The following is a 27393-nucleotide window of genomic DNA, read 5'->3' on the forward strand; positions in this document are numbered from 1 at the left end:
CTGAACCTGGAATTTTGCATGAGAGCACAGAACTTTGTAACTTGTTCTGTACCCTGGACAAGCATTTTTATGCCCAACGCCCAGCTTTTAGGGCTAAAACATCTTAAATGTGCTATTTAATACATCCACTGAGGGAAAGCTTCAGTGGTGTAAGAATTTATCAGTAGGATTCAGGTGTATGTTACTATCAGCAAGAGGACATCCATATAACTGCGGAGGTCACATATTATTTTCTAAGACCAAAGTTATTCTGAGTAACAAATTAAATATAAAAACAAATTCCCCTGGAAAGATAGTGGACAAAAGTATTTCCATTTCTCTTTTGATATCATTTATTTCTGCCAACAACATACAAAATTGGTATGATTTGAGAATGTTGATTTTCTTCCACAAATGGATACCACGAGCTTTCTTCTCAGTAACTCACTTAGATGTTAATTGTACTCTAAAAAATACATCTTCTTTCAAATATCTCAGGACAAGTAAGCTGTTACATTTGTATCTCTGAATTAAATATATTTTGAGAAATAGCATAACAAATGGTAAAGTATGTTGAAGTTATGTGGTCTCTTAAAGGTCCAAGTGGGCCCGATTGCTCCCCTAACATGAAAATTATGGAACAGATTTCACATAGGCTTTCCTTTGCAATGTTTCTATGTGCTGGGTCTGGATGCTGATGAACAATTTTCACAGAGGTTAGAAGCATGGGTTGTGGGTCTTATTCCTATTTGTTGGGATCTGGCTCTGCACAAAAGGAAATGAGAATTGTACCCGTCCAAGATGAGAACAGGCTGCTATTCTCCTCCTTCTGAAGTAACACTTTCCATCTAGCAGTAAAGTCCACTTCTTCCTCATTGTAAATTACAGCTGAGCCCAGATAAAATAGATTAATCAAATGAATTGTATTCTCTTGCATTGTCCAGCTTTATTGATAATGTAAAAAAAGTAGGATACAACTCATTACTACCACTAAAAGACCACTGAGCATTACAAAAGTCAATCCATAATCCTCTCTGAAACCTTGCATAACATGTTGAAAATCAGTTATTTATTTATGGAACTACTTGGTTGACCCTTTCCTCCTTGTTCTCCAACTACCTGTGACTACTGTTGTGAGCATCAAAAAGGGCCTCAGTTTTTTATCTGGGGAATGCAGAGAGCTTTGACACATCTTATCCAAAATAGATCAGCCACAAAAATTGCAGTATTACATATAAGAGAGCTTATTCAGAAGAATCTTCCATCTCATGCTTTCTGGCTCCCAGTTCTCTATTTTATGCATTTTATTCCCTGGAATCACACAGACGTACAGCTGTCATCCTTGAGCTGGAAAAACCCTTAACACACTGTTTGGCTATGATCTGCTAAAAAGATCTTTTCAACCATTAGCACACATAGCATTCAACAGAAATGTCAAAAAAAAAAAAAAAAAAAAAAAAAAGAAAGAAAAAAAGAAAAAGAAAGAAAGAAAAAAACCAACTATATACTTACCAGATAAAGTAGGATGGTGTTTAAAACTGCTTGCAAAATGTTAGCAAAATTCATTATTTTGATTGAAACTGTATTTATACATGCTCATACATTTATACATGCTCATACATTTAGCCAACTCTTCTCTTCGTTGCTGTACATTCATATTTTAATCTACATATATGCATACAAACTCATGTAGACACAAGCAAGAATTAAAGGTCTTCTTAACACATTCTTAAAGTATTTTCACTTTGAAATTATTTTAAAATAAAATAAAAGGGTCAGTCACCCCAAGCACAAAAGGTTTAGTTTTAAAATCCTTTTGATGCATTTGAAAACTTGTCTTCTACTCTTTTTATGGTCTGTTTGGTCACAGAAAACAAAATCTTTTAAGTCAAACACTCAACTAGAACAAAAATAATTGGATTGGAAGTTTGGTATGGGAGCCTCTTTTTGTTTAGCATAAAACTACACCAGGAATTTAAACGGAGCCTTCCTTCTTTGGTGGTATATAGGTGAAAGCTATCTGGCTTTTTGTAAGGCATCTATGAGCTGGTTGGGAATTTTAGCCAGTGAGGAGAAAAACAATGTTTCTTGAGGTGAGCTATGGGCAGGTGAGATGGGTAGTGCTGGAGAAGGGTCTTTGTGTTCTACATAGCAACTGAACAGCACTGTTGCTAACATTATTTGGGGATGTCCATGAGTATATGTGTCTGTGTAAGTGCTGAGGGAACAGCAGGGAGTAGTACCTTTTGTGTCATTTATGAGAGAAGTGTGATGATCATAAGTCACATGGCAGGTTTTCAGTTAGGGTCTTGGCCTTGTTTTTATTGGGAGTTGGTTTAAGCAGAATAAACATCCCATAAAGATTACGGGATTGATTCTGTTTCTAGTTGCAACTATTGTCAGGAAGCAAACAGATCGAGGAGCACTACCAACATAAAGTTTGCATATTATCAGACTGCAACTTAGATATTTATATAGGCTATTAAAAAAAAAAAAAACAAAAAAAACCCATGATGGTGGGGGATTTTTGTTCTCACTCAGCGAGGAAAGGAGCAGCAATGCAATCCGTACTTTTCTTCATGAGGTGCTGGTAGAGGTCATGAGGCTACTCCACCCCCTTTTGTCAACGTACAGCTGCAATTTGCCATTTAGAAGTGTGGGAGGAATCCTTTCACTGTTTTCTCCATACTGTATTTTTTCACTTTGTTCAGCACTCATGAGTTTTCTCCTACTCTGTTATCTCCTCAGCTACAATTGCCAGGCTTCCCACTTCCTTCTCTTACTATATCTATGAATTTGGTTACTATTTCTCAAAGTAGTCACTGAAGTAATTCGCAGAATGAAAACATCCACCATGCCAGGCCAGCATGGACAGTGGATAGCTAAAAGAGAGGGAACATTCTCTCATGCCCAGTTAGTAACTATGAGCAAGTCTCCCTCTCACCATTCCCTTTTAATGTAAAGCCACAGTTTATTGCATCTTGTGGTTCCGAGCACAGGGTCTTGAGGAAAAATGGTGAAAAGGGAACAAATGCTACTGAGCCATGGTATAGTGGTATTGATGCTAGCAGTGGATTTCTGGGTGAGGAAAAAAAGAAGTAGTGAATGACTCCTTTGATTTACAAAGCCACATTGTAAAAATAAGCTATGAATCTCTGTGTGTACACAAAGATGCAAATTCATGGAGCAATTGTCAAACATAGTCTGGTAGAAAAATAATAAGTGAGCTGGAAGAGTTTGTGTGCTTTAATGAAATACATAGCCCTGAGGGCTATCAAGTGCAAAAAGCGTGAAAGGTCCTGTTTGGAAAGTGGTGAATGTACTAGTTAACATCAAACATAGCTGGGACTGTTTGATCAAGCACAAGTACCAAAACATTCATCCAGTTTGTCTACTGATCTCCGAGAAGTAGGGAGGGACCCTTCAGAGACCAGCAGAAAAAGTTTACCAGTTGCAGAAATATCTGGGGGAAGGGAAAGGGAGGTCCTCCCCTTAATGTTCTCAATAATGTTTCCCCAAAACATTGTCAGAGTGTGCTACTGAGTGCTCAGATACCAGAATAACTGGTCTCAGTTTAGCAGGAAATTCTCCTTCTCAGATGCAGAATGGATTGGCAGTGGAGTTTGACAGCCAAACTGCAATATGTTGCACTCCTTGAGCAATTCCCAGCTTTCGTAATGCCTGATCATCCTAACTTTCTGTATGCCAAGCCCTTTCTTCGACACACTGAATTCCTCAAAGCTCTGCACATCTCTATTCTCTCTTGTGACAGCAGTTGAATAATGTCTACAAATGGAAATATCTCCTCCTCTTGGCTTGCTATAGAACAGTAACCCCTTCCCCCAGTACACTCAGTCTAAGTGAATTTACAGAGTTAGTCTGACAGTTTCTGAAACAGAAAACCTCTGGTTAGTGACAGAACCCAAGCACTGCTCTCCATATGGGCGGGCCAGTGCTTCTTGCTTCTCGTTAAGATGGACTCCCTCTGATGACGTGGGAATGGAAGAGATACCACACCCCATCCAGCCGTCGGCCTCTTGCTGAGACAGCTGTCATGTCTGCCAGTTCTTTCTGAAGGTTTTACAACATGGACAGTTTCAAACAAACATCAGATGAAAGCAATTTTGAGTCTAAACCAAGTGCAGCCAGGTTTGTATCGGTGATTTATTGGTGAAAATCATAATCTCCTATTACCTACTGCATGAGCTATCCAGTTCTTTGGCTTCCAGCCATTTTTAGGGCCTGATTCTGCTCTTATTGAAGTTAATGGGAGGTTTTATCACTGATTTCAATAGGAGGCCTTTAACTTTCCAGTATTCTGTCCACAGAGGCTTGAAGTGCTTCCAGATTTCCATCACAGTCTGCGGTTCTCCTCTTTAAGTAAATTGGAAATTAACAGATTGCCTGGGCCCACACCTTTGGATAAAGGAGAGCTATAGATCTGATTCAGCTCTCACTCACAGACCAGTTTCATACCTCAGTAGAGTTACTCCTGATTTATACTGGCAGGGGAGTGAGGTCCAATGTTCCTTATGCCTGGGTCATTGCCAGCAGAACATGGAGAGAATTCAAGTCACTTGTTATCCCTTTCCCTGCACCTCTCAAACACAGCATATGCATACATATATATGTGGATATATTAGAATCATCTGGACTCTTTTAAGTTATTCACCATTGAAACTGACTTCAAATTCAAATTTTAAAGTTGAAATAACAAAGAGGGAAAAAAGAGCCAGAAGGGAGCCAGCTGCAAGGGTACTCACAATTTTCATCAGTCTACAGGACACTCCTAATAACATATTTTACTACTTTGTAGTGAACTTTCTTTGCTTCTGCCATAAATATATTCCCTGTGCTGTAAATGAATAGCTTGCAAGCTCAGTAAAGTTAATATAAAAGAATAAATCTTAACTACCTAATGTCAGGTCGGAAATATAAATCTTATCTAATATGCCAGGTCAGAAGGAAAGAATACTTTTAGCTGAAAATAGCAAATACTTTCCAGTGCAGAGTAGGAACTTATTTTTCTCTTTAAAAAAAGTATGCTGCCCCTAATAAGATGAGTTGAACAGTCTCTTTTTAGAATCTCCACAAGAAAAATAAACACACAGAGCAGAGTTAATTTATAAAATGCTCCAAAGTTTATTTTGGCAGAACAGTTTTAGGCAGTGAGATTTCTCTCCCTCTCGCACTTGCATTCATACACACACGTATTCACATACACACACATTCACATACACACACACACATCTCAAAATCAGGGCAGGGCCTTACAATGGCAAATACTACAGAAAACTATTGGATCTGGACAAATTCACAGATCCTTGTTCAAGCTAAGCTCTCATTTTAAAATCAATGGATTTTTTTTCCAAAGTAAGACAACAACTCTCTGAGGTTTTCTGTGACCTGCTGTGTGACAGAGGGAGATAACAAGCTGCGCAAGTGCCTCTTGCCTCAGGTTCCACCAGAGACAGGGCAAGCGGTACAGCTTTCATCCACTCCTCCTGCTGTCAGGGCCCCATGCATCGAGCATTTGTCTGGCACATGGGTCCTTCCCTGGGGCCACATGCTCTCCTTGCTTCACAGGACTCCTGCTCCTCCTTCACACCTCCTTCACATGAACAGCTCTGGTTCTTGAGGCCCGTGTGTGCCTTCCACACTGTGAGGTGCTCGGTACCACCACGTTATAGAAGGCAGATCCTGACTGCTAAAACCCTGCAGAAGAGTGCAACGAGTGGGTTTCTTTTCTTCTTCCTTTCTGGATTCTGGGAAGATGCCAGTAATTTCCAGCATTTGGTCTGACAACTCTTCTACTGTAAATATTTAGAAGAATCCGTTTGAGATTAAACAAAGTGTAAGTAACTGCTCCTAATTGATAGCTCTTATTATTGTTTGCAGCAATAGGCGCTTTACAAACTCATGTGAACATCCTTACCTCTGGGTTACTTGTAGGGAAGGACAAGATGGGAGGCAGCAGGCAGAACACAGTGTAATTTGAGCATCAGTGTGTTATCATTATAAATAATCAGTGCAGAGACAGCATTCTCTAATGTGTGCACCCTCCTCACAAATCTTCAGGACAGCAATGGGCAGAGTATGCTAAGGAAGTGTCCGAACTGATGTGTTTTAACTGATCTGTATCAGGCTGCAAAAGTACTCAAAGTCCTAGTTTGGACTTTTTTGCCTTTCTGTTTTCTGCCCCCTCAAAACAAACAAAAATACACAACAAAACATCACTAACAAAAATACACAACTCCAAACTCTCTCCTAAGCCTACTTTCATCAGAAACAGCCTTTGCACTATTATCACATGATAAAGGGGAAAAGATGAGCACTTCTCTGGTGGAACATATAACTTTCATTATCTAAAATTCCTCTGATTGCAATGTCTGAAGTGTTTACTGTGCAGTGTGATACTGGAAGTAGGTAAGGTTCTTCGTGGGCTGATAATAAAATTCTTAAGAAGTAATGCTGACAGAAATAACTTTCCAGTGGACTCAGAATTGAGAATTAAAAGGGCCACATTTACAGCTTTCTGAGAAAGATGCATAGGTGCACCTAGAGCCTAGCCAGTTTTTTTTTTTTTTCCTGAAAAAATATATGACATGCTTGGAACACAGTTAACAGCAGGTATATTTCTGTGACATGCATAGCACTGCAAGATTTTGTGTTCCAAGAAAGGCTGGTGTTACTGTTATTTTTTTTCCTCATTTTAATTACATTATATATATACATATATATTGGGATTTTGCAGTGAGAAGTGTATGCTGGTTCCAAGACAGAAGGGGCAAAAATGGATTACAAAGTTTGACTCCAGTTTCCTCCTTGTTGAGTCCTGCAAGAAAAAAAAGCCTGCAGCTCATCCAGGCCACTTGTGATGTTTTCCTAGGGTGGTAATATCTGATACTCAGGAATATGTGGCATGCAAATAGCTCTCTTGGCATTATATATAATTTTTGAAGTTGGCAGCCTCCTTTCATTTTCCCTCTCTCTATCTTAAAGAAAATGTCTAGATGTTTTCTGGGAGTTATTTGTTTTATTCGTCAATTCATCTTAAGTTTCATAGTTACATTTGAATTTTCAGACTTTCAGTCATCATTTTCAGTATGCAAGTTTAGAACTTTACTGAAGAGGAGGTAAAAGTGAGCTGGGTAACTGGGAGAGTTAGGTGAGAGCTGCTGAGCAAGAGCATGCTGGCTCACTGGATGTTCCCATTACTTATTTCTGTCACTTACGGAGTCACAGGCTTCAACATCACAGCAGAGAAGAAGGGTGAAACTTGTTAAAGTAAACATGTATCCTGCAGGTTGCCTAGAGAGTGAAAAGGAGAAGGTACAGTGCTTGTGTTGATCTGAAGTAAGCCTCCACAAGTTAAATAAAGGGATGCATCAAAATAAGTAATTAACATCCCCCTCGCAGAGGATATTGGACTGGTGTCTAGACAGATGAAGGTGATGTTTGCTCCAGCTATTCCTCTGTGCAGTTGACTAGTACCCAGCACAAATTAAGCAATGTGTTGTTTGTGTATGTTCACAAGCATAAGATGCACTTGAAGTACAGGTGGAGATGTGTGTGACTCCGGTGGATGCAGTGCATTTTTCCAAGTGTTGATTAGGCAAGGCCATCTCTGACTGAAATCATTTCTGGCTGAAATCAGTAGCAATCTCTCAGAGAATGACTGCTGTAGAGTAGGTCTTGGATGGAGCACTGGCCTTTCACTATCACTGGACATCATTCACGTCCAAAAGCAGCAGACAAAAAGCCTTTGTCTGCTATTTGGTCCTTGGTCTGTCTGGGCTTTCAGGTGCTGACATTTCCTTCCCTAAAGCCATTAGGAGGAGAGAACAAGAGTATTTAGAGTTTCTTGACAGTGGCAAGGATGATGAATGTCAAGTAGCAGGTATGGGGAAACAACTTCTATACTGCCATGTGTGCATATGGAGCTTCGGGATATTAGGCAAAATCAAAGCTTATGCTTTGGAAAAGCTCTGGAAGGGCAGACTAGATGGTCTCTTCAAGCAAGAGGTACATAAGTAAGGAGTGTTTCTAAGCTAGTGGGCTTGGATAGCTGAAAGCAAATGGAATTGTTCTACACAGAGCTCCTCTAAGCAATTGTGGATCTGAAATTGGAGCCAATTTTGGAATTTCTGTCAGGAGAAAAAGCTTATTTTCTGACACATGTTGATATTGTAGAATCAAGATGGTCCAGAATCTTTTTTACAATTACAGACAGCAAGATTTTTAATAGCATAGTCAGATTAATTTAAGAGTTGAGCTTAGTAACACAAACATCTTTACTAGTGCCAGCAGTTCTGTTAACATTCTCCTTATAATAATAGCATTAAGAAACAGAAGTAAGAATGCACCTTTCAAAACCCTTACAGATATCAGTCCATCTTTCATATCTATCCTCTTAAAAGTTTTTCAGTAGACCATTGCCATCAGTTTATGAAAAGCATGAAAGAGGCAGAGAAAGTATTTTCTAAGTCTAGTCAACAGTAATGATCTCATTTTAAGACACACGGATCACTTACAATTCTTGCTGAAGTCTAGAAGGTCATTCCTCTTTTGTTTGTTTTGGTTATCAAGGGACAAATCTTCCATTGGATAATTTGGCAGGTCTTTGTTGATGTTTGTATTTGACTGACCCAAATAAATAAAGAATTTGATCAATTCCTTTGGCTGTAGGAACTGAAAGCATAAATACTAACAACCAAGCTAATTATTGGACAAAAAAATGGCAGTTCTTGCACAATGTCATCCCTAGGTAGAGGTTTAAGATAATTCAGATGGAGTGAGGCCTAAAAATGCCTGTTGCCTCCAGTGACTACAAAGCCTGATGCCCGAGCTCAAGGGACCTCCTACTCTCCATCTGCAGAAGTGTCAAACTGAACAAGACCCAGAAAGATTCTTGAGGGGACAGGAATGCTGGTTGCCTACAAAAAGGGAAGGCGAATCCCTATATGGATCCCTAAGTGCAGGCACTTTGATTTTCAAAGTTGGGTAGAAACCTTTCAGAAATGGTAAAAAACAGTTGAAAGAGAGAAGAACCCCCAGGACTCCTAGTTTCTACTATGGAGAATGCTTCAGTGTCATCCTTGAATGTTCAAGTGCAGCATAAGCTTTAATTCTCCATCACTTCTGGGGAAATGCTGGTATATCATCTCCCTTTTGTGATGTGAAGGGCCATTCCTGCTTACCTTACAGTGTTATGACCATGATGAAAGTGATTCTCGGAATTTGCTCCACATTACCATATGGTTGGTCATATCATAAGCATATACAACACGAGTGTGAAACACATGACTGAGGATAGGATGGCATTACAGACACTTGGCCCAATTGTGAATGACTACTCTGCAACCAGTAAGAGCTGAGGTGCTCAGCTTTATATTTCTAGAACAGGAGCCCAGTTTTCTGGGGATGAAAAAGAAGTGCAAAAAGAGAGACTATAATAGTGAAGTTCATTTTTCTATTTTTTCCTAAGAGCCATGCTCACTGAGTGGACATGCTGTTTAAGGCAACATTTTATCCAAGTTGTATATAAGACAGCACCTTAAACACATTTCAGAGACGCTAGTTCGAAGAAGCCCAGTGAGATGCATGCTGTAGTTCAGACAAGACAGGAGCAGTGAATAACTTGGCTTGTTATTCCTTCTGCTTTTTGAGCAAGGAGGAGTATTCCATCATTTCATTCCATTAACACATGAAACAACATTCCATTTTTATATCCCCTTTAAAATACTAATTTATCAGTGCTTTCTTAAATTTCTCAGATACAGAGAATAAACAAACTGAGGGAGAGACCATACTGTTGAAAGATTTTAAATAAATGTTTAGGTTTTGAAAAATGAAAAGGTACTGTTAATTTTCTTTTGTTTTCTCAGTAATTTCATGTGAATGTTAAACTACATTAGACAAGTGGCTAAGATTATGTGAAATTAAAAGGATACTTTCTTGATTTCTTCCCTTCTCTGTCCTGCACAAATATATTGTGGTAAAATCAACAAGTCTCCTACCATCTGTTTGCTTACACTGATGCTTCATCCAGCAGATATGCTACATTGAAACCTTATGAGACATAAAAATCCAATTTTGTTCATAAGGCAACAATGTGGAGTTTGTTTTAACGAAACTGAAGTTTATTTTATTTCTGAAAACTCCTGTGAAGCAAGTAGTTCTCAAATCACAAAGAAAATATTGGATCATCACTCTATATTAAAAATATGGCATTTTTATTTGCTTTTATCCACAATTATTTCACTCTCTTTTTTCTATGTCATCAAAATCAGATTGATGAGTATAATATAACTCACTATGAGTAAGAAAACGATGATATTGCTGATACTATCTGACTAATGCTAACACAGTGCTGAGCCCTCGGAGTGTGCAGCCCCCAGCCAGGGCTCTGACTGTTCGAAAGTGCTCTTCAGATGGGCAGAATTGTACACCTGAGAGCACCACCATGATTCTGTCACTTGCACAACCTGCAGTGCCTTGCAGACTGTGTTATCTGAGAGATGCTGGGGGTTTTAGGATTAGAGGGCCTGCTGGGAGAGGGTAACATGACCGCCTGCCTAGCAAAAGCACTAGGACCTGGTCAATGGTTCCTTTCTCAGGCGAAATAATTTATGGTTGAGCTGCAGCATACTTTCAGAAAGATGTCTGGCCTCTTATTTGAAGCACACATGTGATCGAGATCATATGGCCTCCCCTGAGGCCACTGCAGTTATTAACTATGAAGGTGTCCTGAACTTGGCTTGGATTATGTGATCAAGACTCACTGATTCCTATTTCCAACCACTAATCTGCTGTATCTTACTTCCAACAGCAAATGGTTTTATAGCATCAGATATTTTAGAGGCAGCTCCTAATTACAGACTGACTGTTTTTTCTACCTAGAGAAAGATGGGCTTTTTGAGTGCGCACTTCAGGTGAGGCTGGTTTTGTAGAAAACACTCCACTGATCTAGATACAGATTTTATTGTACATTTTTATCACTAAAGCAGGCCTAACTGAAGCTTTAATGTATCTGTTCTCATGCCTGTTTTATACCAGTATAATTCTTCTGGTATTAAACTTTCAGAGAACTGTTCCTTGCTTATAATAAAAGTAATAATTTATTTATAACAAAAAGTAATAATTTATATAATAGAAGAAAGAGATTAGAAAAAAAGAAAGAATAGAAGAAAGAATTGGAGAAGTATTGGGTTTATCAAAGCATTTTTCCTGTGTTGTGACCAAACAACTGTGTTCCTGACGTAAGTGAATACCACAAAGCTGTGGGCTGAAAGCAGATATCCCAGTGCAAACTGCCTAATGGCTGTACCCTGCCTCCAGCAGCTCTCAGACATGTACCATCAAGATACTTTAAAGCTTAGAAATCTTCAGAGGAGGAAAACAGCAGTGAAATAATTCACTAGCTCTTCTGAATGCCCAGTACTGAACTCTTGCTTCATCCTAGGCATTGGGGTGGCCACATCTCTCACATGTAGTGTAAAGCAGAATGAGGCCAACAGCAATCATGTTGGGTTTTGGTAAGAGCCTAGCAGCTCTACAGGTTTCCCAGATTTATCAGCTATGACTGGTTAGTTCTCAGACAGGCAGTGTATTCTTTTCCAAACATACGCTGCTGAAGAGTTGCTTCAGTGAAGGAAGGGAAAAATGATATCCCTAAATGCTCTCACATCATGGAGCTGAATGTTACTCGATTGCCTTGAAGACCTCAGGATAAGAAGTCCTACAGACTTGCACGTATATTTGGAGCATTATTGCTACAGCTACTGCTGAGATTAGATTACATCACGCTCCCAGGGTTTTTTCAGGATGGTGGAAATCACAACATGTTTTGTGATAATCGTATTTTTCTCTCATTTTCACATCAGTGAAAAACACTGTAATCATTTTCCCCGATCTTTTGGCATTATTCTCCCTTGGTTTCCTTTCAAACACCTCTTTCCAATTTTCTGTGAGCATACCTTTGTTGTACTTTTTTGTTTCCATATGGAGTGTTACATATTATATTGGTATGGAAAATATTAGAGAGTAAACAGTGGATTCGAGCTGAAAAGGATACTTAAGAGATTAAGGAGCAGGATTTGAGTCTCTCTTTCCAGAACACCATTTTTTTTCTTATTGAAATAGAAGAAATCTGATTTTATTCATAGCAGGATATAGTTTAGGAATTTCTTGATAAAATCAATAGGTAATCTCAAATTTGAAAATCTTTCTGTTAAAAAAGCACCGAAATTATCATCTTTATTGAGTCTTCTGCAGTAAAGAAACAGAGCTGCTAACTCTAAGCATGGAGGAATCTTACTCCCACATATTATGACAGTGATTTAAAAAGCAAAACCATTAATTTTTAAGAGTTAATAAATTAAAATAATAGCAAACTCTTCTCATAAGCATTTTGAGTTCACATATCTTTTCTCTGTAGAATTAGGAAGGAGATTTTCTTAAAAAAACTCTTCTACCAAAAGGAAAAAAGCAATGTTTTTGTTCCTCTGAAGCACATTGAAAACATAATCCTGTTGCAAACATTTGAAGCTTTTTGTTCTTTACTATGAAATCTAAAAATACTGAAAATAATTAAAAATGAAAAATGATTTAGTCTTCTAATTATTTAAGAGATGAGAAGTTCAGAACATTATTTTCAGTGTTTGGGTTAGTGTGTTAAGAGTCATGCTTTTGTCTACTTCAGGAAGATACGTGCCGGCTACAAGCATAAGAGCCTCTAATCAAGGATGTGTCCTTAATTTTAATCAGGCGTTTAAGTCTGATAGAAGTCAAGGGGTCTGCGTCACGTATGTGAAGGCAACTATATGCTGATGTGCTTTCTGGAGTGGGGTGGAATTTAAGAATGAGCTTACATGGTAATTGTTTGGGTTTTCATACATTTGGGTCTGGATAAGCAGAAAGTAGCATAGAATGGATCAACAAACATTAAACGTTAACTTGGTGCTCAGAATATAGAAGAAAAAGGGCCTTTTATTTCCCTGAAATTTCTGACCTTTTTTGTTATTTTTCTTCTCCCTGCTGCTCTTTCCTCACCAACCACAGTTCTAGTTTGCTGTGGACAATTCCCAAAGGGAACATTCCTTGCTAGAGTAACTTAACTAGCTCTTTTCCTTCATTTACAGCAAGTACAGCACCCCTTGCAGAATGCAAAGCAGACCTTTTGGCCACAAGCCACCACTAATAGCATGTTTTCCAATAATCTAATCTCTTCAGTCACAGAACAGAAATCAGAATGTTAAAAGAACTGACTTCCCAACTTGCTTCAATCTGTCTTTGAAATCTCTACTTGGAAATGTCATATGATTGACTAGAACAAATGGTTGCCACACTTGCACCCATGACTCAGTAGTTGCTTTCAATCTGATGTATATGAGAGAATCCCATATAACGCAAGACTGAACACAGTGCCAAGAACAGTTACACATGAAGGCTTGTGTGTGCAAATAAAAAGCCAGAAATTTCGGCCAAATTTGAGAGCATATTGTAAACATCCATGAATTGAACACCTCAACACTCCTAAGAGATAGGTATCATTTCTCCTTTGCAGCTGAAGAAACTGAAGCCCATAGTTGACATGGCCAAAACTTTTATGTTTTGCTCTAGGAGTGAAGCAACTACTCTTTGATTAGTCTCCTACATAAACAGTTGGTTTTTCAGACAGTGTACCATTTGCATCTTCCACTGGCATGCTGAAATTCAGGTCATGTATTTGGGAATGATGCAGGGGATTAATTATCTCACTTGAGGCCCTAGATTTGAAAATGTTGATGTCATTACTTTCAAATTCACAATGCTAGAAGATAGAAAGGATTTCTGAAAGGAGCTGTATGCTAGTGACTTCATCAGCCCTGAAACTGCTAGCTTTCTCCAAAAAGTACAGAACTGTGGTGCTGTTAGAGGGTCTCCGGAAACAAGCAAATACAAAATAACTAGATGTTGAAAGTTTTCCTACTGCTTTTATTTTCTTCCACCATGTTTGCTTTATTTTCTTCTGTACTGGAATGTATGTAAGTTTGCTTTGGCATTGGGAACTCATACATGTGCAATAATTTTTCTCACTTTCTAAAATGATGAAGATCTCTGTTGGTCTACAGAATACAGGTTGATGCCTTGGTCCATCACTCTGCCCCAGGACATCACTCTTATACACAGTGTCACTTGAATTCGGTTGCCAGTAGTGTGTGCTTATAGGGAGCTGATATCTCATTTTGGCAGTGAACTGCTTGATTTGCTTCAGGCCACTCCATGAAGTCACGGACTTGGTGAAGACGGATGTTTTCATACTAGGGCACAGTTCAACCTTTCCTTTTACTTCTTTCTTTTTGGCATCCACACGTGTCATTTTTTTATCACAATGTCACTGCAGCAGCCCAGCATTTGGAGTGGTGTTGTTGCGGTCATTTCATATCCGAGGCCTGTCTCATGGCAGCCCGACATGATGCCGCAAGCCACTAGCCACCAGTTGAGCTGCCAAACATTCATCACATTGGATGCTTTAAAAATAACTGCTGTGATTTCATGTTTTTCTAATATCTGGAGGATGTTTGCTTTTCACTGAAGCCTAACTAATTGTTGGTGTAACTTACATTAGACAGTTCTATTTGCAGCAATAGTTTCTATTCCTATCATTTATTCTGCATCATCTTAATTATTTTACAGTATGACAGAACAGTCCTTTCTTGTTCATTACTGTAGTTATTAGAAAAATGTTATTCCACAGAGCACTGCTGCAAAGTGCCAAAAATATTTTGCAAGCTGGCTAAGGCATCTGACACCTGAAAAAGCAGCCATGTCAGCAAACAGATCATTTAATTATGGAGCAAGTTGGGTAGGAAGACCTGCTTCATTAATTTGCTCTTACCTGTGCAGTGTAAGGTTAACATGTGCCCTCTGGACACTGCTGTGATTCAGCCTGAATTATATGATACATACTAGTTCCATTGGCAAAATACTTTAGCAAAACTATATTTTTAAGACCATTTGTTCAACTGTACATAATAAGTGTTGGAGAGTACATTTGTTGTTCATCAGCAGTGTTAAATAATATTCTAGACAAATAAAAACTAGCTACCCATGAAAGTTGTAATTCCTAGACTAACTGCTAATCTTTTCAGATGTTTTTATGTTCAGTTTGTGTTAAACTGATTTTAAAGGAAAAAAAAAAAAAAAAAAAGCAGCATTGAAACAATTTCAAAAACATTGACTTTATAATTCTTTAAAATACTTCGTAAAACTAGTAACAGTGACTCTAAGCTTTCTAGATGTTTAATTATAGGTCTTATATTGCATATATATTTTTTTGTTTAATCTGTTTTTCTTTACCTTTGCCAGTGGGTGTCCTCCATTTAATTATTTTTTCTTTAGAATTTCCTTTTCCTTTTTAATTTACCATATATTTTAGCATTCCATTTTTTTTAACTGAATATTTCATCATCTTTTCTTCTTTTGTCAATTTTGCATGATACCCACTTTCAAAAATCCGTGTGGAACAGCTTTTCCAGTCTTCAGTCCATAGGGGCAGACATCTGAGCAAGAAGTGCTCACATCCTTTGGCCAAGTGGGCCAAGCTCCCAGTTGCCATCCTCTCCAGGCCATTCTCACCCAGCAGGAGTCTCCAGCATGGGCAGATTGGTGCCTTGGCCTCTGCCTGAGACTCTTGCCACCATAGCATCCATCAAGGTCACTGCATGCAAGTTAGCTGCAAAGGAAGGCGATGACTGATGGGCTTGTTTTCTAGAGGTCATGATGGGCCTATGGCTGTCCTGTCCCAGGTCAGGCTGCTGCTGCCACCAGCGACTGCTGCCATTTGCCCTTTTGAATGCAGCCTCTGCATAAGCTTTTGATTAATTTAACTGTCTGAAAAGTTTGATGTGTCATCATTTTACTGCTAATTGGTTTTAGGATGAAGAACATATTTCTGCAGATGTTACATTTAAATAATAAAAAAAGAACAGTTTAGATTCATTTTCTCTTGTGCTCAGCTGAGCAGATTGTCATGCAAAGACTTGAGAAGTGGTGGGGCACACGGTGTGACATACATTGTGTCCCTGTTTAGAAATAAAATGGGTGATAGCCTTGCTTTCCTCATCAGCTCCCCAATAATTCAGCTGAAATACTTCCCAGCATGGCTGTAGACTGGTGGCAGGCTGCCTGCTGCATGTTGGTGCAGTGATGGTAGATACGTTACAGTTTTAAGGCAGAGAAGGATGCTTGGTGGGAGTGAAAAATTTCTTTCACGTGGGCCAGTGTGTGAGGCAGCAAAGCCGGTAGGGAGGGGAAGGCACCAACTTCAAAGAGAGGGCAGAAGGCATACAGGGTGATGAAATAAGCTCTAACTACGTGCTATTCATATTTTCTTCACGGAGAGGGCCAGGCGCACGGAGCTGTTGAACTGGGTCTGTTTGTCAAGAATCAGACACCTACATAAATTCCACACAACCTCTAATTTAATCCCACTCAAAGCAGACCATATAATCACACTGGCCTTTAAAAATCAGATAATGGTGCTCCAAACCAGGGCTACTCTAAAGTTGTTGACTAATGAGTGGAATCCTCACTCTTCTGTAGGAGTTTTGCCATTGACGTTGGTTGGCCAGGACTGCAGGCAGTCTGAGCTGGGTAATAATGAAGCCTTTTGTCTGTTTTCATATTGTACCATCCATGCTTTGCATTCAGAAACCTTTGGCATTTTTTTAAACTGTTGGTGTTCCCAGTGATACAAGAGAAAGTTGAAGATAGTTGGATCATTTCATGGGTGTTGATAGCATATGCATCACCACCCAGTACTATAGCAAAGAAGCAGTCACTAGACCAAGTATTTTTACCACTAAATTAAACTTGAATTTTGGGCAGTATCTTGCATTACTGACACAAGATGAGTAGTTGTGTCGGCCTGGACAATTTGACTTTTTTTTTTTCTCCAGGAAAATTAGAGATTGGTGATTATCCTTGTTACAGATCATAGAAACCAATGTTTAGAGACCTTCCATCAGTGTGGTATTTCTTAGTATCTATATTCTGGATCCAATTCTTGATGTGAGGCTTGAATTTAAAGAGACAGGTTCTGATTCAGTGGTTGCGGGCAGCAATCCAGAATAGTTCCACTGTAAACAACATAATTTGGGGCTTCCACTTAGTTTTCGTATGGTATAAATTTTATTGTCATTCAGAAAAAAAACATTAGTTCATTCAGTACAAAATTTTGATCAATACCACTTAGGAAAATATACAAGATTGAGAGGATATTAAGTAATTGACTGAAGACACATCTGAGCAATGCCAAGGTAGTGGGCTGGCTTTCTGTTTGGCTTATTAATTTTTTAGCACTATAAACATGGTAGTAGAAAAATCATAACTTTGACATGGGATTACAGGCTTTTGCTGTCTAAATCCTTCTCCCTAGTCCCTAGCATGGAAAGTAAAATCGGTTACATCCTGCTGTTCTTTCTGTGGTTTCTGAAACAAAATTTTGAGAGAAAAGCTCTGGTCTCAAAAGACCCTGTGGGAAATGGGAAACTTGCAAATGCTACTGTAGTTGTGTAACATTGACAGTATGAGCTGAGTGATCCTTAAACAGCTTTGAAGTACACAAGTATCTGTGTAATACGCAACAATAAAAGTCTCCAGGATGCTGAAGTAGAAAAACAAGCAAAATAAGCTTGGGGGAAAGGCTCTGCTGCTGCCAGGACAACATGACCACCAGTGAGCTTCTTTAGAAACACACCAATGATAGGCAGAAGGCTGGTATTGAGTACAAAATGTGCCTGCATATTTCAGAGAATGTGCATGTACAATATAAGGGTATGATTTTTTACCTGATTAAAAACTGTGCCTGTTGTAGGGAAGGGATCTGAGAGTCATGAGAGTCACAATTACATTTGGCAACTTTGGTTTTAGAGTTTTGTTCACTTACAAACAAGGTAAAATCCAATGGTGATTTTCATGATGTCATCTTGAAGGATTGGACTGCTAAAATCCCTTCTAAAGTATTGAGACACCAAGTAAAATCTCTTTCCAGCACTCGTGCTTTTTTTTTTTTCACCTTAACACAGATGCCTTCTGTGCATATATCTGAGTCCTAGCAAGCATAATGAGACATTGCTGATACAACTATTAGGTGAGTCTCATTATGAGGGATGTCCCAAAAGTAATGCCTCCTATGTTATTATGTTGGTCCATGACACCAGAAGTAAATGTTCATGGTATGGCAGTAAAGGCTGAACCTTCCCACCAATATTTGTTCACATTTTGTTGCTGTGTGACAAGTGGCAGCAGAAGGGCAGGCTGACAAAACGTCATCTGACGTGGAAGTGCCTATGGAGCAAAAGAGGGGAATTGAATTCTTCTATGCAGAAAAAATGGCACCATTGGCATTCACCAACGCTTGCTGAATGTTTCTGGAGACCAAACAGTGAATGTGAACACAGTGAGGCAATGGGTGGTGCATTTCATTACTGGCAACAGTGACAGTGGTTGACACCTCTGCTGGTGCAGATTGTTATGAGCTTGACATGTAGCCTCTTTTTCATTGTTGTTGAAAATGCAGAGCTAATGGTGATGTCTATGTTGAAAATTATTGTTCTGTAACTGAGAATCTACTCTATCAAGTAGTCTTAGTGTGGTCTTTGTATCTGCTGTAGTTTCCATGGACATACTTTTTGTAGATGCTATATCTAGACAGTAAGGATGTGGTAATGTAATTCAGTTTCATATTCTTAGAGTAGATTCTTAGAGTAGACAGTCTTGAAAGTTTGTTATTTGGGAACAACTACAGCTGACTCTACTAGTTAAATCTGTAATTGCTTATAGGATTTAGAACTTGATGTCAGAAGGTATTACACGACCTGGTCCTACTTTTTCCATAATCACAAGATTACTTAAAGCAACGTGCCTCAGGAAGCCTGTTGGGTTCCTATACTAATTAATCTCACTGGATTCGTAAACTTTGGTGGTGATCCATAGTACGTGGGAAAAAAAGTCAATTTCCCTCTCTCACCATGAAAAGAATCTTTCAGTTTATTTACAAAACTCTCTGGAATGAGAAGGAGCCATTTGTGGTTGCTGTGGCTGACTTCTCTTGAGCTGAAGATGCTAGGAGACTGCACAAAACTCTGTACTCCTGGTGAGATTTTTCAGCCTGTTGATGCTCTTTGTAACTAAATTTGATGAAAATGTGTTCTGGCAGCTAGTGTGCTTAATTTTCAAGATCACTTTGTCAGACGTGTGTTTAATAATGACAATGCATCCCCCAGTGAGATTGCAGCCATATTTAGTGAGGTACTCCTTGCTTGTAGATACCAAAACAAAATGGTTACAGATACAATCTTAGGCTTGGAAATAGTCCCATATTCATGTATCTGTGGCCCTTTAGAACTGTTGACCCTCCATGAACAAAAGAGGTTGATTTCCTTTCCCTCAGATAGGAAGTATATCTTGAGGAAGCCAATATTCTGTCAGGCCAGACAGATGTTTGAGGATTTTTTTTCAGTCCTTATGAGATCCTTTTCTTTCAAAACACAGATGGACACTTGAGGATCTTCTTTGTTGCTTTATTTTGTATCCTAGAAGACAGTAATACTCTGAAATAAAACTGAAGTCAGACAGACCTCTGGAAGAGATACTGTCTTCTTAGAAAGTAATCTTAAGGTGGTTTTGACACAAATCACAGAGAAGAAGAGAAGTTGTTAAGACTTTAGTAGTTGACTTTTAGACTAGTTTTCCTGTTTGCTCTTTCTGTGGCTGTCTCTCCTTTCAAGGCTTCCTTAGACTACCCAGAGAAGGCAAAATGGAGAGTCCATGCTCCTCAGGCATCACCATTGGTCTTGTTGCATCTCAGTAAACTTATGGCCAGTCAGACATAGCAATTACTGTGGATGGGTACCTAACCTGCCAAGCCCAGCTGCTGCCCCATCGCAACATGTCCTTTGCCCCCTCGTGGGTGATTTAAGGCCAAACCATCAGATGGAGCTTAGCCTGTAAGATTGAGCTCAGGTTTCATCTCAGCCAGGCTGGCAATCTCTTTAGTTGTGATAATACAGACTAATCAAATCCATGTGTACTCACTCTCTCAGTGCTGTCCTACCACTCCTGGACTTTTCCGATGTTCTGCACTGTATATTACCTACATGTTAGTTCAGTGTTTTTATCCTACAATTGTCTGTTCTATTTCTAATGCATTGCCACACAGATAAATGCTGTCCAAGAAAGTGTATGAGGAAATGCGTTGTGGTTTGCAAACTGAATTCCTTAATGACTTTCTCATTAGAAGAGCTCACTGCCAAATGCTGTTTGCTTTTGCCTGAAGGACGGTCCACGTGATTAAGAGTAATTCTGCTTTACACGAAATAGTGTTTTCAGGCCACTGCCACAGACAGCTGCTTCACACTAAGCAAGAGAGAGAAAAACAAATGCCAATGAACTCATGGAGTGATAAAATGACACAAGAACTCAAGGGATATCCTATTCCAAATCCTCCCATCACCAGAGCTGGTAAATATGGGCATCCTGTTTGGTCGGTGAACCTGGGGCAGGGCTCAGGTCTTGCAGTGAGGTCCACCCAGGAGAGGCTTAATTCCAGGGTAACTGCTGTGAAAATATTTCCTGTGCGTACTCACAAGCCTGGGAAACCAGGAGTAACAACAGCTCTTTAGCAGGGATGGATTTCATATGTCTAGAACATTCATTTCAAGAATAAGCCTCTAAATTGAATTCTGGTAGTTGAAGATTAATGGTGAGACAGTGCATCTTAGCTTCACCAAGTGGAAGAATGATATTCCTTTACACCAAGCTTGTCCCCTGGCTGTCACAATATACTCCTGCCCCTATTTCTTTTATTAATCCTATCAATTTTAATATATATGTAAAGTAAAACTGAGTGCAAAATTTTATTGCCAAGAGTTTTAGAATTTCTTTGCTGCATGCTGTTAAAATCACTCATCATCCCACTATTTAAATTTCGGTTTCAAATTCAGGTTCTTGTCCATAATTTTCTGTTTTTGACTTGGAAATTGCAAATCATTGTTTCCAGAGTAGGCTAGAGTAAAACTTTGGAAAATATTTTGAGAAAGGAAAATCCCCAGTGATTTCATTTCCTAATGAGGCTGAAAACTAATAATCTGGAGAAACAGCTTGAACAAAAACAAATAAACACACAAAAACAAACAAACAAAAAGGCCCAGGCAGGGGAAGAGAATAGTTCAAGATTGCTTTAGAAATCTTCTCTCATCTCTAGTAGTTAGACTTAATAGAAGGAAAGATTCTAGATTCTGGACTTAAAACCAGGCACAAGACTACTTACAAACTTCTGTATTTGTTGAGCGTCAGCAGTTCTGGCTGGTGCTCGTATAAGAGGTGGGTAAGAACTTCCATGTGAGTCTCTGTGCTTCCACCACGTACTGTGACCATTTGTGTGCTGTATTTTCTATCTTCGAGAGCATAGGATTTCATGATGCTCAAGGAGTGTTTGAATACAAGAAACCTGATTGCTTGACTGCTGGTAAGGCCATAAGGCCACCTCTGTTCACCGACATTGCTCCTAGCAGCCCACTCACAGAGTATCGTCAATCTAGCTTAAGAAAATTAGTTTTGGCAGTTGTGCAGGAATTTTTATATTGCGTTTTATTTTATTTTGTCTTTATAATGAAGCAGTTTGCACCAAAGGCCAAATGGTTACAAGTGTAAGAGAGTGCTCCTTGGACCTTTTTGCAGTGCTAGAACCCTGAGCTTGTTGTGCAGCCAGCGCCTAGCCCATGCAGCCATAGTGCCTCCCGCTTTGCCAAGGCAGTAGATGTCTCTCTGCCTGGCTGCCACATCTAAAAGTTGGACAGGCGTGGCTGTGCTCTCCAAGCAATTTTTCACGTATAGACTTCACAGCATTTCTCAGGGTGGATATGCATTAAAAAAAAAATTAAAAAAAAAAAAAAAGTGAAGAAAAGGAAAAGTGTAAGCAGTGGAAGCATGGATGGATGAGTGGCTGTAGAAGAATATAGGGATGTTGTCTAGATCTGCAGGGAAAGCCAGAGTGCAGATGGAATTGAATATCATGAGAGATGTGATAACATGAAGGGTGTCTTTAGCTGCATTGGGCAGAAGAGACAGGCAAAGGTTAGTGTACCCTCTCTGATAAATGAAAAGAGAGAGCTGGCCTCCTCAGACATGGAAAAGGCTAAGGTACTCAATGAGTTAGTTGACTCTGTCTTCATTTCATTCAGGCTTCTCACACCTCTTGTGTTCCTGAAATTCTAAGCAGGGTTTGGGGGAGCAAAATTCCTCCTGGTGTAAGAGTGGAGCAAGCTCAAGACCACCTCATGAGGCTGAATCTACGGGCTGCGTATCATGATCATCATAATCATGAGGCTGCAAGTCTACGGGGCTAGATTACATGCATTCTGGGGTTCTGAAGGAGCTGGCTGATGCAGTTACCAAGCTGCTCTCCATTATATTTGAAACATTGCGGCTGTTAGGTGAAGTCTCTGGTGACTGGGAAAAGGAAAATATCCCTCTTATATTCAATAAAGGAAGAAAGAAAGACCCAGGGAACTACAGGCTGGTGAGCATTACCTCTGCGCCAGGGAAGGTCCTGGAGTGGATCCTCCTGGAAAAGATGTTAAAGCACATGAAAGATGAGGAAGTGATCCGAAACAGCCAGCATGGCTTCACAGAGGGCAAAACATTCCTGACTAATCTGGTGGCCTTCTGTGATGGAGCTGTGGCATCGGTGGACAAAGGAATGGCAACTGATGTCATCTACCTGGACTTGTGCAAGGCCTTTCACATGGCCCCACACTATATCCTTATTCTAAATTGAAGAGATAAGAATTTGAATGTTGGACTATTAGGTGGATAAAGAATAGATCAGATGGGTGTAGCCAGAGGGTTGTTGCCAATGGCTCTATGTCCAGGTGGAGGCTGGTCACAAGTGATATCCCCCAGGGGTCCATCTTGGGGCTGGTTCCCTTTCACCTAAGCCATTCTATGATTCTATGGTAAGTATAGAAATTTGAAACAATGCTTGTACCAGGTGTAACATGGTCAGATTTCACCACTTCTAGTTGCTTCCTCATGGTTACAATGTGTGACAGCTGTAGTGCCTGAGATTTGCATGCACCTACCGCTTGCTGCTCCAGCAGAGTTCTGTACTGCGCAACAGTAAGTTCTCTCCCTGTGACAAAAAGGTGTTTTGATTTTCTTCATTTCCATCTGAAATGCATTAGACTTGGACTTTTTGGGAGTGCAGGGAGCAGCCCTGGCCATCGCTGATCTGTGTTGCAGAGCTCAGGCACGTGCTTGGCTTGGAGTCTGAAATGGAGGAGACTAAGGGGTGAAGAGAACAAGGTTCTCAGTAGAGCTTGGAGATGCCTTTTGTCCAAATGTCATGCTCTCCCTCATTTTCTGGAAGTGAATGTTTTCCCTTCACCATTTATTTTTCCAAAGTTCAATGGCAAAACCCAGTGCTGGGTTTTCATACAGAACCAGTTTCTGGGCATTTCACTGCCCCTGCTTTTTCTTCTTGCCTGAGCCAGTCCAGGAGCCTGCATTGCATTCCAACAAAGCATAATGAAACAGTTTCATTACACAGATACTGGGCTCAAAAAAAATGTCAGGCACAACAGGAGACAATTAAAAAAAGATCTTTTAAATAGCTTTTAAGATAAAAATAAAACAAAAAAAAAAAAAAAAAAAAAAAAAAACCCACCTTAATTTAAAATGTCAATTCTGGCATGAGAATTTTGCTCTTTGCATTTCGAAGAACAGAAGTTTTCTTTGTTTCACACATTGAGTTATAACATGGCCTGAAATCAGCCTTTAAATGGAGCTTGACTTACATGTTTTAACCTATTCCATGTTCCGTAACACTAACAATATGATTCAATGGTGCAAAGGATGGAAGAGCTCCCCTTTGAGGACAAGCTGGGAAAGCTGTGGCTATTCAGCCTGGAGAAGAGAAGACTTAGGAGAGACCTGATAACTGCCTTCCAATATCTAAAGGAGGGCTATAAGAAAGAAGAGTACAGAATCTTTAGCAGAGTCTCTTGTGATAGGGCGAGGGGAAATGGCTTCAAACTAAAAGAGGGGAGATTTAAATTGGATATAAGGAAGAAATTTTTTACAGTAAGGTTAGTGAAGCACTGGAACAGGTTGCCCAGAGATGTGGTGGATGCCTCTGGAGACATTTGGGGTCAGGCTGGACAGGGCTCTGAGCACCCTGATCTAGCTGTAGGTGTCCCTATTCATTGCAGGGGAGTTGGACTAGATGGTCTTTAAAAGTCCCTTCCAACTCAGAAGATTCTGTGATTGTATGATTCTCCATTTAGAACTGTGTGCTTTCATTTTTGCTGTTCTATTTGTATGAGATATATCTGTGAGGAACAGAAGAAGGGAGAAAGCATGAAAATGATAGAGTACATTTTATTTCATATTTAATGCTGCTGGAAGTAAATTGGAGATGGAAATTGTTCATGTAATGGATCTTAGCTACAGAAAACTATTTTCTTTTGGCAATAAGGTACTGTCTGTCTCAAGGGCTCACACACAAATCTTGACCTTTGAGCAGTTGCATGTAGTGTCTTCTCTATCAAGCAAATTGATGCATAATGATCTGTCACAGGTACTCACACATTATATCTTTCCTGTCAAAAGTGATAATCCATATTTTATATAGAAGATTTGATGGCAAACACTTTGTACTTCTGCTGCTTTTTCTTCCCACTGTCAGGCTTAATGAAGGAAAATCATGGATATTTTTTAAATAATGTCAGCTTCTTATATCACATTACCATGTCTGCTTTGAGAGTAGCCTTCTGCAAGAATCACAACATAAGAGTGAGAGAGAGAAAGACATTTTCATGTAGTTAACTTTAAAAAGTCATTTTTTTTAGGTCTTAATTTCAAAATCAATGTACTGCATACTTTTAAAGTCTTCTTGGAAAAAATGTTCTATACTTAGTGAGCATAGTTAGTGTGTTCTGGTGGTAAAAACACTTCTCTTGAGGTTACTCTACAAAGTAACTAACTCAGAGATAGAGAATTAGGTTCTTATATTCTTATTGAAATTGTTTGCCCCAGCAGGGCCAAAGTTTGTTCTTTTCCTACCTGTCCAGCTCTACTGAGGGAAATATCCCCCATTCTGTATTCTATCAATGAAAAACGTAAATCTGAAATCTGATTTCTCAGATTGTAGAACTGGTCAGTGAAATCTCAGAGCATAGAGAAGTGCTTTTCCCATTCCTGGACTGTCTTTTTGCCAAAACTGAACAAAGCATAGAGGTATTTCCAAACTTCCCCTGACACCAGGCAAACTCACCTAGGCTAGCAGTTAGAGTGGCAGTTTTCAGCCTGTAAGCCATAGATTCGTATGGGCTTCTGGTCTGCCTCCAAGGGATCCACAGAAGGGAGCCAACAAAAGCAAGCTCATCGTTTGTATGAATTATTTATCAGTGTCTACTGATAAAAATAAATTCAAAACACTGAAATAGGTGATGAGAGTATGGCACATATGTATTTACAGAAGTTTTACAGGCCTGAGGACAAGGCAGAGCAAAAAGACAACAGTATTTACACGTAAGATTTATAAATGTAAATGAGGTCTGGATTTCTCTTGCACACAAAATATACGTATAACCAGATGTCTCAAGTTGAAAGATGAAAGCTTACACTCAGAAAAGTGTCTGGGTTTTTCTTACAAAAGGAGGTAAAAAAAAAATCTCACAGACTTGAAGCTACTTGATGTTTAATTATCAAAATCTTATTTAGGAATGAAATAATGAGGTAAGAATTTGTACAGTACTGAAATATTCAAAACATTATTCTCTACCACTGAGAAGTAATTCACTGATGAACATCTGCTACTGAAAAGACAGTCTGCAATATTTCTCCCTTCTCTGCTACTTCTAAGCCCTCAAATAAGAACAGAACAGACTTGAGCAGTGAGGGTAATAAGTTTTCCTTTTGACGTCTGAAGATTTAGAACAATCCAATTGAAATAAAAATGTAATCCTACCTATGCTTCATGCTGGGATTGGAACAGGGTAAATGCCATAGTTACGTCAGGTCGTCAGGTTGTGATTGTTAGAGATGCTGGAGAGGACATTCCAGGGAAAGAAGGAGGGCGAGAAGGATGGCCCTCCTGTGTCTTTTTATTAACACGAATTAGCATCAAATCTAACAAGGGCATATTTCTGCACAGCAGAACTCAATAAAATGTCACTTAGTCAGTGGAGGAAATGATAAAGTAAATTGTTTTTCAGTCATCCAGCTAATAAAAGTAAATACAAATGAACATGAATACAAATGAATTCATTTGCTGAGCTGTATGTATACAAGGTTAGTTGAAGAAACAGCAGAAAAGACACTGAAAACTTGAAAAATAAATGTTCTCTAGGATGCTACTGTTCCATAGTATCTATTTCAAATATAATTTGCTCTTAGTCATTTCTGCAAGAAATGGGCACATCAGCTGAGATTCTCAGTTTTATAGAGATGAAATAATCACTGGAATGAAATGTTAAGTCATAAAAGACAGCTAAAAATGAAGCAGTCTGTAAGAGCTGTCATAGAGCAGGATGGTCCACCCTTCTGAGCACAGAGGAATCATTGTACCATGGTTATTTTGAAAGAAATTGTCTAACTTATTATTCTCTTCCCTCCCTTCCCTATTTTTTTAATGCTTGTCTCCTCAGTGCATCCTAACGTGAGCCAGGGTTGCCAAGGAGGGTGTGCTACATGTTCGGACTACAATGGATGCCTGTCATGTAAGCCCAGACTCTTTTTTGTTCTGGAGAGGATCGGCATGAAACAGATCGGAGTATGTCTTTCCTCATGTCCAAGTGGATACTATGGGACACGGTATCCTGACATTAGCAAGTGTGCAAGTAAGTGCTGGATAAGGGGAAGCACACAGGTTTGTTTGAATGCTCTGTCTCCTTAGGAGACAAGACAACAGAGAAGCAAATGGACAGGCTGAGTCTTTTTCTGTTCAGTTCTTTTATAGTGATGCAATAGATATTAACCTGAGCAGGGAGTTAAGGTGAAAACCCACAAAACTGCCTAAAGCTCAGGGCTTCCAGCTCAGCATGAATGACCTGCCTGAGTGCTGAGAGATGGCCTCCTCTACACTTTCACACAGAACTAGAGCATTAGCAGGCCACAGGCACTGCTTTCCAGGGGCTGCTCAGCAAGTTGGAGTGGCAGTGGGGCTTAGGGAAAGTTGTGGGCCACTGAACCTTGGAGCTTGGGGCAGTTTAGCTCATTGGCCTTCCCCTTGAGACAGAGGAAATGATGGCTGATAGCTCTCTGTGGAGATGTGTTTTGTTCTGGTCTGCTTATAGCTCATCTTGCATGCAATGTAGTCCTGTAAATGCGTGTACCAAAATGCAAGGTCTCAACCTGGTTTGAGGA

General features: G+C 39.5%; 1 protein-coding gene across 3 annotated transcripts in view; it reads left to right on the forward strand.

Annotated features, from left to right (window-relative positions):
• The window catches only part of RSPO3 (R-spondin 3), a 90502-nt gene that overhangs the window by 7937 nt on the left and 55172 nt on the right, over nucleotides 1-27393 (forward strand). For all 3 annotated transcript variants that reach the window (XM_048935408.1, XM_048935407.1, XM_048935409.1), the window contains exon 2: nucleotides 26676-26867. In XM_048935408.1, the coding sequence (XP_048791365.1) occupies nucleotides 26676-26867 (192 nt within the window). The remainder of the gene's footprint in view (nucleotides 1-26675; nucleotides 26868-27393) is intronic.

Source organism: Lagopus muta, chromosome 2 (genome assembly GCF_023343835.1).
Source record: "Lagopus muta isolate bLagMut1 chromosome 2, bLagMut1 primary, whole genome shotgun sequence".
Classification (NCBI taxonomy): Eukaryota; Metazoa; Chordata; class Aves; order Galliformes; family Phasianidae; genus Lagopus; species Lagopus muta.